This window comes from Chiloscyllium punctatum, chromosome 3, assembly GCF_047496795.1.
Source record: "Chiloscyllium punctatum isolate Juve2018m chromosome 3, sChiPun1.3, whole genome shotgun sequence".
NCBI lineage: Eukaryota > Metazoa > Chordata > Chondrichthyes > Orectolobiformes > Hemiscylliidae > Chiloscyllium > Chiloscyllium punctatum.
This window is the reverse complement of record NC_092741.1, coordinates 76,086,853-76,103,216: the sequence shown is the minus strand read 5'-3', so window position 1 is coordinate 76,103,216 and position 16,364 is coordinate 76,086,853. Positions and strand designations below refer to the sequence as shown.

The following is a 16,364-nucleotide window of genomic DNA, read 5'->3' as shown; positions in this document are numbered from 1 at the left end:
TTCTCAGATGATGCATTCCAGAACCTAACCTACATTTCTTCAAAACAAATGACTTTTATTTCAGTTGCTTTTGGTCATTCAATTCACCCAAAATTGATAACCTCTGGTTTCTAACATCTGCCAATGGGAGCAATAAATCTTCGCTATCCAGATTGTGATGTAAGATTTTTTTAATCAACCTGTGCTGAGATGCTATTACACGGGAGAGGATGTATTTTGAACCAAGGCCGCCTCATCTAGTGTTATGATTGTCAAAGATTTTTATCAAGTGTCCCATCAGTAACCCCCCCCCCCCCCCCCCCCCCCCCCAAATGTTTACACCACTGAAGTTCATCCTGGAAATCCTCATCTTTTCGACACTTTCACTAATATTTTCATGTCCTTCCCAGAATATGGTATCTAGAAGTCAATATAATACTTCATCTAAAGGCTGGGCCAGTGATTATAAAGGTTCGTGAAAATGTTTTGCTTCCATAATTTATGCCTCTATATTTATGCTTAAGTAACCACTTTCTTGACTTGTTCTGCCACCTTCAATGACTTGTGCATCTCCACCTCCAGGACCATCTTTCGATAATACTTTTAGAATTGTACCTTATATAATTCTCTCATTCTTCTAAAATCAATTCACATTACATATTTATATTTTATTTGTCACAATCTATTGGCTTGTGATCTAGAAGTCTAACAATAATCTCAGTTAATGTTTTCAAATTTGTCATTACAAATTTTGAAATTTGTAGCCAGCAAATCAATGTTTGTTGTTAATTGTGACCAAGATGGGCAGCAAGCCTACTATGGAGTCGGGAGGGCCCTATTGTCATGTGCCTTCCATGAACCAACTGTTGCCATTAACTGCTGTTTCTTGTCAGTTAACCAACAATATGCCAATGCTTTTACTGTCCCTTTTTCTTTCTCTAGGCTCCCATTTTGACAAAACTATCGTGTGGCACTTTATGAACACATTTCAGAACTCTCTATATCATATCAACCCTTATATCAACCTTTATAAGCCCTTTATTTTTACTTCCTCTACAAATTCAGTTATGTAAATTGAACAATTTACCTTTTTAAAAAAGTGCTAGCTTTCTTTAATTTACATACATCCAACTACTTGTAATCAATATCAAATTATGATTTCTAAAAGCTTTTCCATCACCCAAATTAAACTAATGTAAGCTATATGGTTTAACTTGTACCTTTTGAGAATGAGTTAAAAATTAGAACCGTTCTCTTCCTCTGTATAGATTATAATTTTAAATGTTAGGTTTTTAAACAATATTTTCATCAGATCACATCTGTTGAAAGCCAGTTGCCATTGTCTAGGTTTTGCTGCATTTGGTAGGATGTTGGGAAATCTGTCAAGAATTGTCGCAAGTAGAGGCTGAAACATTAGTAAAATATTGGGATATCTATAATCTAGGTAAAGCTTAACAACCTTGCCAAGATAAAATATTGATGAAATAAAGTACAATGCATGCAATGATTGCCTAATATGACAGGCACAAATGATTTTAATGGACAGTCAGTTACATTTTTTTCCTTTCTCTTTGATCACTTAAGTGACAAATCTGTGAAGAAATTGGAATATTTGCTGTCCTGCCTGACATTTTTTGTTGTAACCAATGAAACTATCATGCCATTTTTCAGAAAAAAGTTCTAAATGTACTAACCAATTAGTGTTTTATTTCCTATCAGAATGCTCTTTTAAAGTGTGTATTAATAATTTTGATTTTTAAACAGCAACTCCAGGTTACATGGAGTAGGATGTAAAAGTTGGATGTGAACCTTACATTTTGTACTGAGAAATAGAAATCTATTTGCTTGCCCTTTTAATATTTTGAATTTTAAGGTTGAAATTACTATTGTAAAGCAATCTCTGAAAAAAAATCTAGGTATGACTAGAGAAATGTAAAACATCACATTTGTATGTTGTTTGTACATTTAGCTTTATACTTTTTTTTGTTTACAGCTTTGTCACCTACTATTAGTATTCTCGTTGTGATGGAAAGCCTTGTCTGATTGGGTTTCTTTTAATATGTTCACATAGAGAATTTTGAAGAACAGCTAAGTGATTTAGTCATACAGTTTCATTTTAATGAAATGATCACTCTTTTGTATCCGTAATAGCCAATGCAGCTGTCTGCTCACGTTCGGCTTCTTCTTTCCATTTCGCCTTTTTTGCTCTATTCCGGCTGGCAAGTGATTCATGTCGTTCAGCAGCCTGAAGGGTACAAAAGAGTACAGAATATATTGAAAGCTTAATTGCATTCAATAATTGCCCAATATATGAATCCTTAACTGCAGCAGTTTAGTGACCAAAGGTGGAGAGGTGTGAGGTTCACTTGGGGGAAAGTATAAGAATATTGTTTTTCTTTCCCCTAAGTCTTAAATGTCTTCAGGTGGATTTGGGTGCTACATACGAGTTACAATGTTAACGTGCAGGAACAAAAAGGTCATTCATCACTTGTACAGGATTTTCAATCAGACTCTTAGTGATACATTGAATTCAGTTTTAGCCTCAAAGGACACACTGAAATTTAAAGGGTGCAATAAAAGGTCCATTAGGTTGACTTCTGGGATTTAAGGGTTTTTAAGAGGCTACTGTTCACAGTAGCATGAGCTTTTACTCCCTGCAATTAAGGAGGGTAAGAAGTGATCTCATTGAAACTTAAAAATCTAAGAGGACACAACAAAATACTTGTTGAGAAGCTGTTTGCTGACTGGACAGTTCAGAACCAGTGGAGACAGTCTCAATGCAAAACACTCTCATCCTATTCAATCTGTGCTAGATGAACATTTTTAATCTCTAAGGGAATCAACAAGTAGAGATTTTCCTCTTGGAGTTGGGATGTTTGAGTCAGCAAATGTGACTCACCATGAAATCGTATTAATTTTTCCTACCTGTTTTCCAGATGCGATCATAACGAAACAAGCTGCAATAGTCAAGCCAATCATTATGTAGCAGGTTTTGACTCGTGCCCTGTTTCTTGCTGCATTCAGCATTTCAAACCTGTCAGTCACAAATGCAAAAAAGAAGTTGACTTTATTATATATGTTGATTCTACAAATTCCGTGGCAACATCTTGCCAAAGTTACTTCAATGGCCCTTCCTCTAGTCCTTTACCAAGAACAGCATTATGTGGTACTCTTTCTCCTCCGTTTTCATTTTCTCCTCCAAGTCAGTTGCCTTCTGTACTTGGGCATGCATTGCTCTCCTTTCAACCAAGACATTGTGGGAAGGCGATTAGAATTTAAGGAGAAGATTGATTTTCAACTGTAGGGAATCTGGGGAAGGAAAACAATACGCAACCTTGTTTGTACTGCGCGAAATCAGTCATTGCTATAAGAGCAAAAGCCTTTGCAGCATGAGTAGACTATTTTGCACTTTGAACCTGCTCTGTCACCTTTTAAGGTTGACTGATTTGTTTGTCATCTCAACTCACCACCCTACCCCATTAAATATGGGGCTTCTTTGTCGGTCAAAAATCTTTAATTCACCTTCCACTGTCTTCTGGGGAAAATAATTCCATGGACTAATGTCAGAAAAAAATGTTCTCATCTCCACCTTAACTGGGATGTCTTCTATTCTTCAACAAGGAGAAATATCCTCCTAGTAACTACCCTATCATTATCTTAGAATCTTGTGTATGTATCAGATAACCTCTCCTTCTAAACACCAGTAGGTATGGATCCAACCTGTTCAACCTTTATAAAATAAGGCCAAGAATAAGTTGTGATAAACTTCTCCCAACTGCTTCTAATGCAATTGTATCCTTTTTATCCCCACAAGTAAGGAGACCAAAATGGTTCCTAATCACTTGCTGTGCCTACAAGTTGCTATTTTGTGACTCATGCCAACACACATGGATCCTTCTGCACCTCCACCTCCTGCAATCCAATTCTCTTTAAATAGTGTATCATTTGTTTTGATTGTTCCTGCCAAAGTTCCCCTTTTTTTGTCAGTACACTACCTGCCAATTTATAGTCATTCATTTAATCTACATCTCTTTGCAGACTCGCTTCCACTTGCCATTTTACTTTGGTGTAATCAGCAAATTTAGCTGCCATACATTTGGTTCCTTTGTCCTGGTCACTGATCCACCTGAGACTCCATTTGTGACAACCTGCGATGCTGAAAATGACCCATATAGCTTTTATTATCTGCTTCCTGTTAGCTAAACAGTCATGCTAATTTAAGGAGGGAATAGACATTCTGAATTAGTAATGAGTTGAAGGGTTATGGAGAGTAGGCAGCAAAGTAGAGCTGAGGGCAAAATAAGATCATTCATGGTCAGACCAAATGGCAGAGCAGGCTTGAGGGACTTAACAACTAGCAGATGGAGTTTGTAATTATGTTAATATGTTAGCCCTACACCAAGTTCTCTTATTTTGTGTTGTAACCTTTGATGTGGTAATTTATCAAATGTTTTTAGGAAATCCAAGTAAATTGCATCTACAGGTTCCCTTTTCTCCACCACCTTTCTTGTTATTTCATCAAAGCACTTTAATGACACAATATCCTTCTGGTCCCATTTCGATTGTTTAAATATCTGTTACAACCTCCTTCATAGATTCTAAAAACTTCCTTGTGACATATTAGGTTTATAAGCTCAGTTTCCTGATATCTGCCTCCTTGAATTTGTTATATCCACTATTTTATAATCAAAGGAAAATTACACCAAATGCCTCCATTAACTCTCTTAATACTCTAAGATGCAGCCTACTGCATCATTAGTTTAATAACTTTACCCAGTAACATTTTTCTGGTGATTGTTTCAAGTTCCTCCTTCCCTGTCATATCAATTTTCATACTTTGGAAAGTTTTCTAATACTTCTACAGTGAAGATGATCACAAAATACCATTCAATACTTCCCAAATGTCCCTATTTTCCATTATTAATTTCCAAGACTTTCTCTTTAAAGGATCAACCTTTCATTTGTTTATCTTTTACTCTTTCAAATATAGCAGAGAAAGGTGGCCTTCTCTCATTACCTATTTAATTTCTTGAGTTCATTATTTGCACATTCTTAAAATCTGTCCAAAACTTCTGATGTACCACTAATCAAATTTCATACCATCCTTCACTTCTGTATTTGTTCATATAACATGAACATTTGTCAGAGTCTTACCAGAATAAATCTTTAATGGTGTTATTTTTTAAAGTCTGACACTGTGTTTCCACCATCATCTCTTTCAACCTAGTTCCCTTGGTTATTGTCTATACCAATCACATGTTTCTCACTTTCAAATTGAACACAAGTTCTGTCATGTTATGACTGCTATTTGAGATTATGGATTCCTTGTATTACATATTACTATAGAGGGTTCATATTTATACTACTGAAACTGAGTAAATGATAATATAACCAAAGGAACTCAACAGAAGGACAGTGAAGAGAATTTAAAGAAAACCTTACTGCAGTCTATGTCCAAGTCACTCAGCATAAGGTAAATTTGAAGTCAACAATCACCAAATTTAGAGTAGCCTACTACCTGTTTGATGCTAGATGATACTGCTCTATGAAATTGCCAAGAAACAGTGAATGGCCTTTGCTTATCTGGTTTGTGCAATGAGCATGTAGATTAACCTCGCTCATGAATATCATTTACCTTGCTTACATGCTCTATTTTGTTACAGGCAGACCCTGGTTGAGGTTCCCCAATTTGTTATGGTTCCAGATGGGATATTAAGATCCCAAATGAGAATGGGTGAATTGGCTCCCCTTCCCCTTCCCCTTCCGTCGTGGATATCTGTCTTCCAGACACACACAAATTTGTTCCTAAAGCAACCAATTTAACCATGCATGCTTTCTTGAGTTAACAAAAAGAGAGTTTGTTAATTACTAAACTTGAGAAGAATTAGTAACATGATATGTGTTCACAGAGATTAGAAATAAGAGGTGAGCCAAAAAGAGATAAGTTTAAAAGAGAATAAATGTATTGATACAGCTGTGATCTGTTCATGAAGAGCAGATCGTTGAATATTGCAGTGAAGGTTAATGGGAGCAGTGGTGCTGAATAGTCATTTTCATGGTCCTTTGTTTTGGATGAGAATTTGTGGTTTTTATTCCTTTTGACCTTGATTGAATTCCAACATTCAGGATGAGAAAGAATCCTTTTGTTGTTCTATTTCTTTGAATTGGCTGCGGGCTGGCTGACACTTAGCACTAGTGAGAGAGCTCCTTTGTCTGCAATACAGGGTGTCTAGAGAATGGTTATCCACCTATGACTTTCACAGCACAGTAGTGCTTGAACCTAAGCTGATACACACGTGAATGTTCAGTCCCACTCTCAGAGCCGAGCCTCACCTTTTGACTGCTGCCTGTGTATTGTTCTATTTTCTTTGTAGTCCCAAGAGATTATGTTCTAGTCTGGTTTGACTTGCTTCTTCCCTCACCTGGTCTCTGCCTTTGAAGAGCTCTTGTCAAAACTCCCTTTCTTCATAGGTTGACATTGAGTCTCTCTCTTCAAAAGGTCACTTAATTACATTTGCAGCCAGTATGAGGAGCTAGGCAGCAAATTAAGCAGCAGAACCTCACATGGTAATAATCTTTGCATTAATTCCTGAGCCACGTGCAAATTGGCATATGGTAAACAAAGTTAAGAGTAATGAACGTGTGATTTAAAGACTGCTGTGGTTTGTGGGGCACTGGCACCTATACTGAAGAGGGTGGGATAATCTACGCCTGAACCATATTGTTCCTGTGAACTACATACCTGCATAAATACAGCAGGTTTTAAATGAAATAGTGAGGGCAAGAGCCCAAATTTTGGAAGATGTTCTGCATCAAGGAGTGGTGAAATGTAACAAAGGAAGGTATTAATGTGGAAAATGGTAAACTGACAATGACAGGAAGGGACAGAGAATACAGATCTAAGAGTTAATCAACAGATACCACTTGAGATTACAAAAATAATCAAAAGCACAAAACTTGTGCACGTAGCATTTGAAATAAGACAAATGTGTTACTAGTACAAATTGAGATACATAAATATGATCTAGTAGCCATAATGGAGATGTGGCCACAGGCTGATCTCGACTGGGACCTGAATACTGAAGGGTATTTGTGATTTCAAAAGGATAGGAAGCAGGGAAAAGTTGGAGGGGTAACTCTGTTAATTAAGGATGCAATTAGCACAACAGAGAGGATAACCTCAATTCAGGAATCCAGAATATAGAATCAGTCTGGGTAGAGACAAGGAATGATAAAGGTAAGAGATCACTTATGGGAGTTAGGTACAGGTACTCTACCCGTAACCATCGTGGTATGATGGGATATCAAAGAAGGAATAATGCGAGCTTGTCAAAAAAAGTACAGCAATTAACATGGGGGCTTTTAACCTGCATCTAGACTGGAAGAATCAGATGGGAATTTATTGAATGTTTTCAGCAATTTCTTAGACTAGGATGTTATGGCACCATCCAGCGAGGAGCCTATACCAGAGCTGGTTTTGACAAATGAAATAGGATTACTGACCTAATAGTGAAAATGCCCCTGGGTATGAATTTATATGAATATGAATTTCATGTACAATTTTAGGAAGAAAAGTGTTGGTCCAAGGCAACTATTTTAAATTTTATAAAGGACACAAAGGCAGAGCTAGATAATGTAAACTAGTGAATCCTTACTGAGGTAAGGCATCTAAATAGACAATAGGTGCAGGAGTAGGCCATTCTGCCCTTCGAGCCTGCACCACCATTCATTATGATCATCCTCGATCAGTATCCTATTCCTGCCTTATCTCCATAACCCTTGATTCCACTATCCTTGAGAGCTCTATCCAACTCTTTCTTAAACGAATCCAGAGACTGGGCCTCCACTGCCCTCTGGGGCAGAGCATTCCACACACCCTCCACTCTCTGGGTGAAGTAGTTTCTCCTCATCTCTGTCCTAAATGGCCTCCTCCTTATTTTTAAGCTGTGTCCTCTGGTTCGGAACTCACCCATCAGCAGAAACATGTTTCCTGCCTCCAGAGTGTCCAATTGTTTAATAATCTTATACATCTCAATCAGATCCCCTCTCAGTCTTCTAAACTCAAGGGTATACAAGCCCAGTCTCTCCAATCTTTCAATATAAGATAGTCCTGCCATTCTAGGGATTGACCTCGTGAACCTATGCTGCACTCCCTCAATAGCCAGAATATCTTTCCTCAAATTTGGAGACTAGAACTGCACACAATATTCCAGGTACAGTCTCACCAGGGCCCTGTACAGCTGCAGAAGAACCTCTTTGCTTCTAACCTCAATCCCTCTTGTTATGAAGGCCAGCATGCTATTAGCTTGATGTAACTTCTTTTGTGTGTGTTGGGGTGGTTGCTTTTGTAGTTTAGGACTTGGTCTGTGTGTGTGGCTTCCCTGTATACCTGTATACAGCATCAAGACACTGTTCAAAAGGGCCACAACACACTGCAGTACACCAGAACTGCAAAAAGAGGAAGAAGAACACCTATACGATGTATTCGCCAAAAACGGATACCCCCACAATTTCAACAGATGCCTAAGGGAAAGACAATGGAACAAGGACATGCCACAACCCAAAGGACTAGCCACATTACCATACATCAAAACCATTTCTGAACTGACAGCCAGACTACTGCGACCACTAGGACTCATAACAGCACACAAACCAACAGCCACTCTCAGACAACAACTTACCAGGATGAAGGACCCGATAGTCAGCATGAGCAAAACCAATGTAGTGTACAAAATCCCATGCAAGGACTGCACAAAACACTACGTAGGACAAACAGGAAGACAGCTAACGATCCGCATCCATGAACACCAACTAGCCACAAAACGACATGACCAGCTATCCTTAGTAGCCACACACTCAGATGACAAGCAACATGAGTTCGACTGGGACAACACTACTATTATTGGACAAGCCAAACAGAGAACAGCCAGGGAATTCCTAGACGCATGGCACTCATCCACATATTCAATTAATAAGCACATCGATCTGGACCCAATATACCGGCCACTGCAATGGACAGCTGGAACTGACAACTGGAAGCGGCAGGTACAAATCACTATAAATGCCAGAGGAAACATCACAGAAGCGCTTCACAGGAGGCTCCCAAGCACTAAGGATGTCACCTAGACAGGGGACGAAACGTCTGCAACACAAATTCCCAGCTCGGTGAACAGGACCACAACAACGAGCACCCGAGCTACAAATCTTTGCACAAACTTTGACTTTGCCTTTCTTATTTTGTTCTGCTTATAAACCAATACCTGAATTTACATCTCCGATACAATTTATTCATTTACATAATTTAGTAAAGCACTTAATTGAGATTTAAAGAACTTTTAAATATCACTAAACTCTTGTTTTAATTGCTAACAACTATTTGATAGCCATGATGCAGAGGGGGCGGGGTGGACAAAGTCAGAAGTCACACAACACTGGATTATAGACCAACAGTTTTATTTGAAATCACGAGCATTTGGAAGGCTGCTCCTTTGACAGGCGAAGGAGCAGCTCTCCAAAAGCTTATGATTTCAAATAAAACTGTTGGTCTATAACCTGGTGTCATGTGACTTCTATCTACTTGGTAATGAATTGTACCTCAAAGCAGTATGATTTACCATTCACTCTATGGTAGAGTCAAAGAGTGTGGTGCTGGAAAAGCACAGCCAGTCGGGCAGCATCCGAGGAGCAGGCGAATCGACATTTCGGGCATAAGCTCTTCATCCTGATCAAGGGCTTATGCCCGAAACGTCGACTCCCCTGCTCCTCAGATGCTGCCTGACCAGCTGTGCATTTCCAACATCACTCTCTTCGACCCTGATCTACAGCATCTGCAGTCCTCACTTTCTCCCACTCTATGGTAGAGTACAGAGCACAAGTTCGTATTGGAGGGATGAATGAGCTGATATATTTTATGATTGTCCCTATGTTGGGGACATTACTGGAAATATAAAACTTACTTTTTAATACATACTGACACATAAATAACTGAAGGATAATCTGGCAGAAAATAGCCAAACATATACAGTAGCGATGTAGGGCCTGCAAGTATATTAGATTATGCAATAAAGCTTAAAGGACTACAGTTACTGATTTACAAAAGAAAACAAACAAATTACTAAGAGTGTACCGTAACATAGATGATGACAAAATTATGTGATTAGATAAATAAGCAGGCAATATTGTTCACTAATGACCATGTCCAACTGAACATTAACATTTTATAATCCATAATGGCATTATCCAAACTAAATTTCTAACAAAGTCACTGACAATAAAAGCCACTACTGACAAATGCCAGATTGTTCAGGAAAATAGTTTTCTTTTATGTCATTAGCAATAAAAATAATCTCTTTGTATTTTCTGCAGAAGGAACATCTGTTCCAATTGTGAGCTTCTGGATTTTAAACCTCTCTTCAATCTCTCTTCAACACATCAGCGGCCAATGAATTATTAAAATCAGACAGAATCACGAAGCTACAGCTCTGGTGCATGTAAACACAATGGATAAAAGAGTCAGATTTCCAGAAACATTGGAAGAACCATGTTATGATAAATGTCACAGCGCCCCTGAAAAAAAATGATAACTTAAGAATGGAGAACAACCCTGAAGGTGAATCAAATTTCATTTTATCTCATTGGATTTCTGGATTTTTTATTAGCATTTCACAATTTGATTTGTTTTGTTTTAAAAACTGAAACTTGCACATGGCATTTAAAAATAATTAATCGACAACTGAGTTAAAAGGGCATTAACTTAATCTTGATTTAAACTGAATTTCAGTATTCCATCTGGTGTATTATGGAAACAGAACAGCAAAGGTTACAAAAGCATTAATTTTACAGCAGTGGGTTTGGAAATGTTTGGCAAGGGATATGGACTCCAATGGAACACACTGAATTCAAGAACGGGTTGTAGAATATGGTCTCCATGGAATTCAGAAATTTGATGCATTTTACAGTGTTTTGAAATGTAGTATTTGCAACTAAACATCATTAGTTTGTGTTTTAAATATGTATTTCTTTTTGATTTGAAATATCTGGAAAAGGTAATAACAAATAGAGGTTGCTGCAATTTATTTTCATTACTCTTGCCAGGAGAGACTTAGCAAGGCCAAGGTTTTTTGACCAGCCCATTTGTTCTTGAAAAAGTTTGGTGAACCTTTTTTGTAGGCCATGCAGTGAAAGGAGCTATACACTTATTAGAAAGGGAGTCGCAGTACTCTGGCTCAGTGACATATATCTCATACTGAAGAGGACTTGGAAGTAATGATGTTTGCATTTACCTTTCTCCTTCAAGGATTCAAGAGGCATGATAGACTAGCCTGAGTTGTTCATTGTCAATTCAAGTATGGGCAATTGACCACAGATCTGAGGCTGATATTGGCAAGGGGTAGCGAGGAGAGAAGGAAGAACTGAAAGCTAAATGATAACTTGAATTTGAAGTGTAAAGACACTTTCACACCTGTTGCGTAACAAAATGTTTCACAACATCCTTCCTATAGGAGGAAGACCAGAGTCGCACACAATATTCCAATAGTGGCCTAAACAATGTCCTGTACAGCAACAACATGACCTTCCAATTCCTATACTCAATATTCTGACCAATAAAGGAAAGTACACCAAATGCCTTCTTCACTATCCTATCTACCTGTGACTCCATTTTCAGGCAACTATGAACCTTCTTTGCTTAGCACATATGGTCAATCAGATAACCAAAAGCTTGGTCAAGATATGTTTTAAAGAGTTTCTTAAATCTGGAGACCAATGTAGAGAGGGTGGTGGATAATTCCAGTGTTTAGGGCCTAGATACGTAATTATTTTCAAGTCAACATATTCAGAAATGGACAAGGGGAACTGAACTCAGGTCATCTTGCTTAAAGCTAGGTACACTATCACAATGCCACACGAACCCTTATAAACTGGTTCAAATCAATAATGTTCATAATTGAAACAAACGCAGTTGTCTTGGAGAGTTGGGTAGTTGGAGAAGAATGCAAGCACCAAGCCAGAGAGGGATTTGATAGGGAAGAATTTAAAATGCAAAAATGTTTGACACGTAGCCATGGTGTTAGCTAGCACATAGGCAGCTGTTTTGGATGGCTACATGTACATGAAGGGTAGAAAGAGGGGCACCTGCCTGGCATGCACTGGAATAGTTGAATTAAGAGATAAGAAAAGCATGATTGAGCATGATAGCAGCAGCACATGGTGTTGGAAATAGTACATTGACATGGATAGAGAATTGGTTAATGGGCAGGAAACAGCGAGTGGGGATATGGGGTTCTTTTTCAGGTTGGTGATTTGTGATTAGTGGGGTTCCACAGGGATCAGTGCTGGGACATCAACTGTTTACAGAATGTATTAATAACTTGGAGGAAGGAAGTGAATGTACTGTAGCTAAATTTGCAAATGATGCAAACATATGGGGAAAGGCAATTGTAAGAGGAATATAAACAGTTTACAGGAGAGTTATTAATAGATTAGATAAATGGGCAGAAGTTGACATTCCTGATGAAGATCTTATGCCTGAAACATCAATTCACCTACACCTTGGATGCTGCCTGACCTGCTATGCTTTTCCAGCACTACACTCTCGACTCTGATCTCTAGCATCTGCAGTCCTCTCTTTCTCCCAAAAGTTGACAAATGGAGTATAATAGAATATAATAAATAGAGTTTAACTCTATCAGTCAGGAATCAAGGGTTATGGGGAATAAGCAGAAAAGACATGAGGAGAGTCAGATCAGTCATGATTTTACTGAATGATGGAGCAGGATGAGAGGGGCTGAATGGTCTATTCCTGTTCCTTATGGCCAATGAGGCATGAGTAACAGGGCAATGTTAGTTATGGCTCAAATATTTTGGGGAAAAGCTCTTCTCATGGTGAAGTACAAACATCAAGGCTGCAAACCTCCAGCTTAGCTTTACTATAGTCTTTCAAAAATATTTTTATCTGTATAACTGTCACAAGCAGATTCTGGGCATCTTAGATAGATGAGGACTGAACACAATGGTAATATAACATGATAGCCATTTATTAACTATTGACACAATGTACTGAAGCATGGGAGAGCAGGAATTCAGTAGAAACCTTCTTTCATCAGTTGCCAATCCAATGTGTTCTGACATCACCTAATATCACTAATGCTGTAGCCTCACTAATAGCATATAGCCATAACCCTCAATACTATGCTTTTGTTTCTCAGATTAGCCCAATCTGTATTTCCTAATCTTTTTTCTGTTTTTTGTATATGGTTTAAACCTAGCTAATACTCTATGTTTTATACTTGCTGGTTTAGAGTGTATGGTGCGGTGAGGAATTCATCAATCTGATTGGTTGGAGAGCATTTGTTTCTTGCCCTGCTTACTGATCTCCTGCAGAGGGTTCTGTGCTAAAACAGACAACAGATACAGTATTAAAAATCTCCCAATGTCTCAGGAAATTGTCAATGAGATGAATGCAAGTGGGCACTGTCTTTGCCACTGAGCAAACATATCCATTGTGTTGATTTTGGGTAATTGGTAGTTGTGGGACACACAGTTGGCAAATCTAGGCGTGTTATTGCCACTCAGTTGTCACTGAAGAATGTATGACTGCTTGTGTATCGATAACCTATTCAATATCAAATCAAGGATGAGACAGATTTTTCTTCAGCTTAATTGACAGGATAGAGTAAATTTATAGTACAAAGTGCCTAACAAGGGGCAACTCCAACGTTGGTGGGTCCAATGCAGGCGACAGTGAGGCGGTGGAGGAGGGGCAGCTTTGCAGGAGTCGTTGGTGAGCCGACTCAGGACGTAGGACTCTCTTTTGGCTGGTTTTATTTTTTTCATTCTTAAACTATTCAAAATGGTGCCAGATTGTGGTGACTGTTGAAGCTTTTCATTGTATTTTACTTTATTGTCACTGTAAAATTCAAGTGACAGTAAATAAATCATAATTATTCCCTTGCCCCGATTACACTATTCCTCGCACAGGCTAGAAGGTGATAATGTGCAAGCTTGATATCACATTTGACTCTGACCGGAGCATCAAATCTCACATTCAGTTCACATTTATACACAGTTTCATCATGTGAAGGAAACCTGCCTTCTAAACTCAGTTAAACCCCTCAACATTTTCCCAATCACCAAAACCTATGTATAATGTATATCAGGCACAAAACTCTTAGAGTACCAGCATCAGAAGGAAAATTCTAACCTTAGTGACTTTCCAGTTTCCATATCTTAATATTGAAAAATAATAATAATGCCGATTCCAAGAGAACCTTTTGTCTGTGACATTTATTTTTACATAAACAGAAAAAATAGAAACAAAAGTTCTGTAAAACTCTGTTTTAATTCCACTTGCCTAGCAATTATTTGTCATTCTCTTTATTCAGCAACGTCTTGATCCTGATATCTGCAATATCCTATTGCCTATAAACATTGGCTTGGTCGGAAGGCTGTTTCTCAGCCTCTTGAGCTCGAGACATTTGAATATTGAGAGGATCTGGCAACCCTTAGGTACTCTACATAAACAAGTTTAATAACCAGCATGTGAATTTGTCCAAAACTCTCAAAGGAAATCTACATTCTAAACACAGATGTGAAACCACCATGACCAAGGTTTCCATCAATGTTCTTATTTCCTCCTTTTTCTCTCCAGCGCAGACAGTGACTGAACTGAAACAATGAAATGTGGACTGTTTGGCTCAGCATTTGTTTTGAATCGGGACTCCCTTGATTTGTTCAACAAAAATGTGGAAAATGATGACACTGGTGCAATTAATTGCTAAGGTTAAAAACATTTTTTTTTGGTAATTTAAATGTGTATACATCCTTTGTCTTCAGATAATTTGATTTTCAGAGTTTACCAATACCATAAGGGGAAAAAAATCTTGGAGCTACCTCTATAAGAGTAAATACCACAGGTAGTTCTTCTCGAATGCCGCAGTTGTGTTCCAGTGAAACCTTGCTTAATACAAAATCGTTTAATAGAAATAATGGGGCCTTTGGAAAAAGTGGGCTTAGGGGCAGTCCATCCAAAAATATCATGCATGATCGGTCAAAAATAATTCAATCACAGCGTGAATAAAGGTTGAAATCATATTCATTAAAGAAACAAAAGTAAATTTAACACAGTACATTCAAAAAAAAAGTAAGAAAGTTGCTCTCTGTACAGTATCTCTCACAGAAAGTTGCTTCGTCAGCAGCTGACATTGGCGCATGCACAGAATGAACTGCACGAACCAATCTCCACTGGAATTACGCTATTGACAATGGAGGTAAGTGTTCTCAAAAATACCATTCCTTAATTTTTCAGTGCCAAATCACGCTGCCAAAGTGCGTGTTACCCCAGAACAAACTGTATTAGCAAACTGCAAGCAAGTGAAACATAGTTAACATGATGGAATCAAATGTAACTTGGTCAAACGTCCAGGAAGGTCTCCCACGTGAGTTTGCAACCCTAATTTTTAGATCTGGTGGACCCTCAGGTTGGTGTAGGTGTCCAGCAATAAAATATTAATAAGGGATTCTTCTCCATCAAGTTTCATTAACAGATCTTCATCGTTGGTGCATACCAGCTGGGCTCAAAAGACCAACCAAAGGTTAGACAGATTTATCTAAATCCTGCTGCAACAATATGTAATGCTAGTGCTCACTCTGATATTTTCGTTCTTGCTTTCCAATCAGATGTTTAGATTGTGTAATTACATTTCTCTAAAATTCAGTGTGATGGATGGTCATTTTTTCATTTACTACTATAAAAGTACCAAACAGCGATCTCTACTTTTTGTAGACCAAATTGAATTTAAAAGGGTAAAATTGAATTTAAATGACAAGAAGAGTGCCTTGATGCTTGAGAACACATTTCCATGATCCAATCATCATTTCTGCTTTAATGCAAAATCCAACAATTACAATGCATTTCAAAATAATGACATCAAAGCAATACATGTATTTTGTAGTAAATAGCTTTAACCTGTATTGCCTTAGACTAACTGATGAAATAAAGGGTCATTAACTTGTTTTATTTTAAAAAGACAGGCGTAGTTTAATAGAGAAAATTCTGTCTATTACAGACAGACAGTAATGAAGGGAAGGAGTTTAACTTGTGGCAGCTGTTAGACAGAAAGTGCAGAGCACAGCTGTCTGACAGGGACCATTCATTTAAATCCAATTGGGTCAGTTAGGTTGTGGGTAAAGAAACATCTTCATATTAATCATTTAAATGAGTTGGACAAGACTTGATTAATTTAAACTATGAAGTACCATATGTTAAAAACAACACACTTCACACACACTGATTTGTTCTTTTACTGACCTAATGTACCTCAAATGAATAAGCAACTGAGGTTAAAGTATCTTATTCACAAGCTTAAGATATATTTTACTGAACATTA

At 37.9% G+C, this 16,364-nt stretch overlaps 1 protein-coding gene across 1 annotated transcript in view; it reads right to left on the bottom strand.

The window, feature by feature from the left end:
- Nucleotides 1-324: 324 nt before the first annotated feature.
- LOC140460724 (protein FAM162B-like) overlaps nt 325-16,364 on the bottom strand; it is a 41,242-nt gene continuing 25,202 nt past the window's right edge. The window contains exons 3-4 of the mRNA XM_072555354.1: nt 2,905-3,013; nt 325-2,224 (exon numbers count right to left, since the gene is read on the bottom strand). Of these exons, the coding sequence (XP_072411455.1) occupies nt 2,108-2,224; nt 2,905-3,013 (226 nt within the window). The 3' untranslated portion in view covers nt 325-2,107. The remainder of the gene's footprint in view (nt 2,225-2,904; nt 3,014-16,364) is intronic.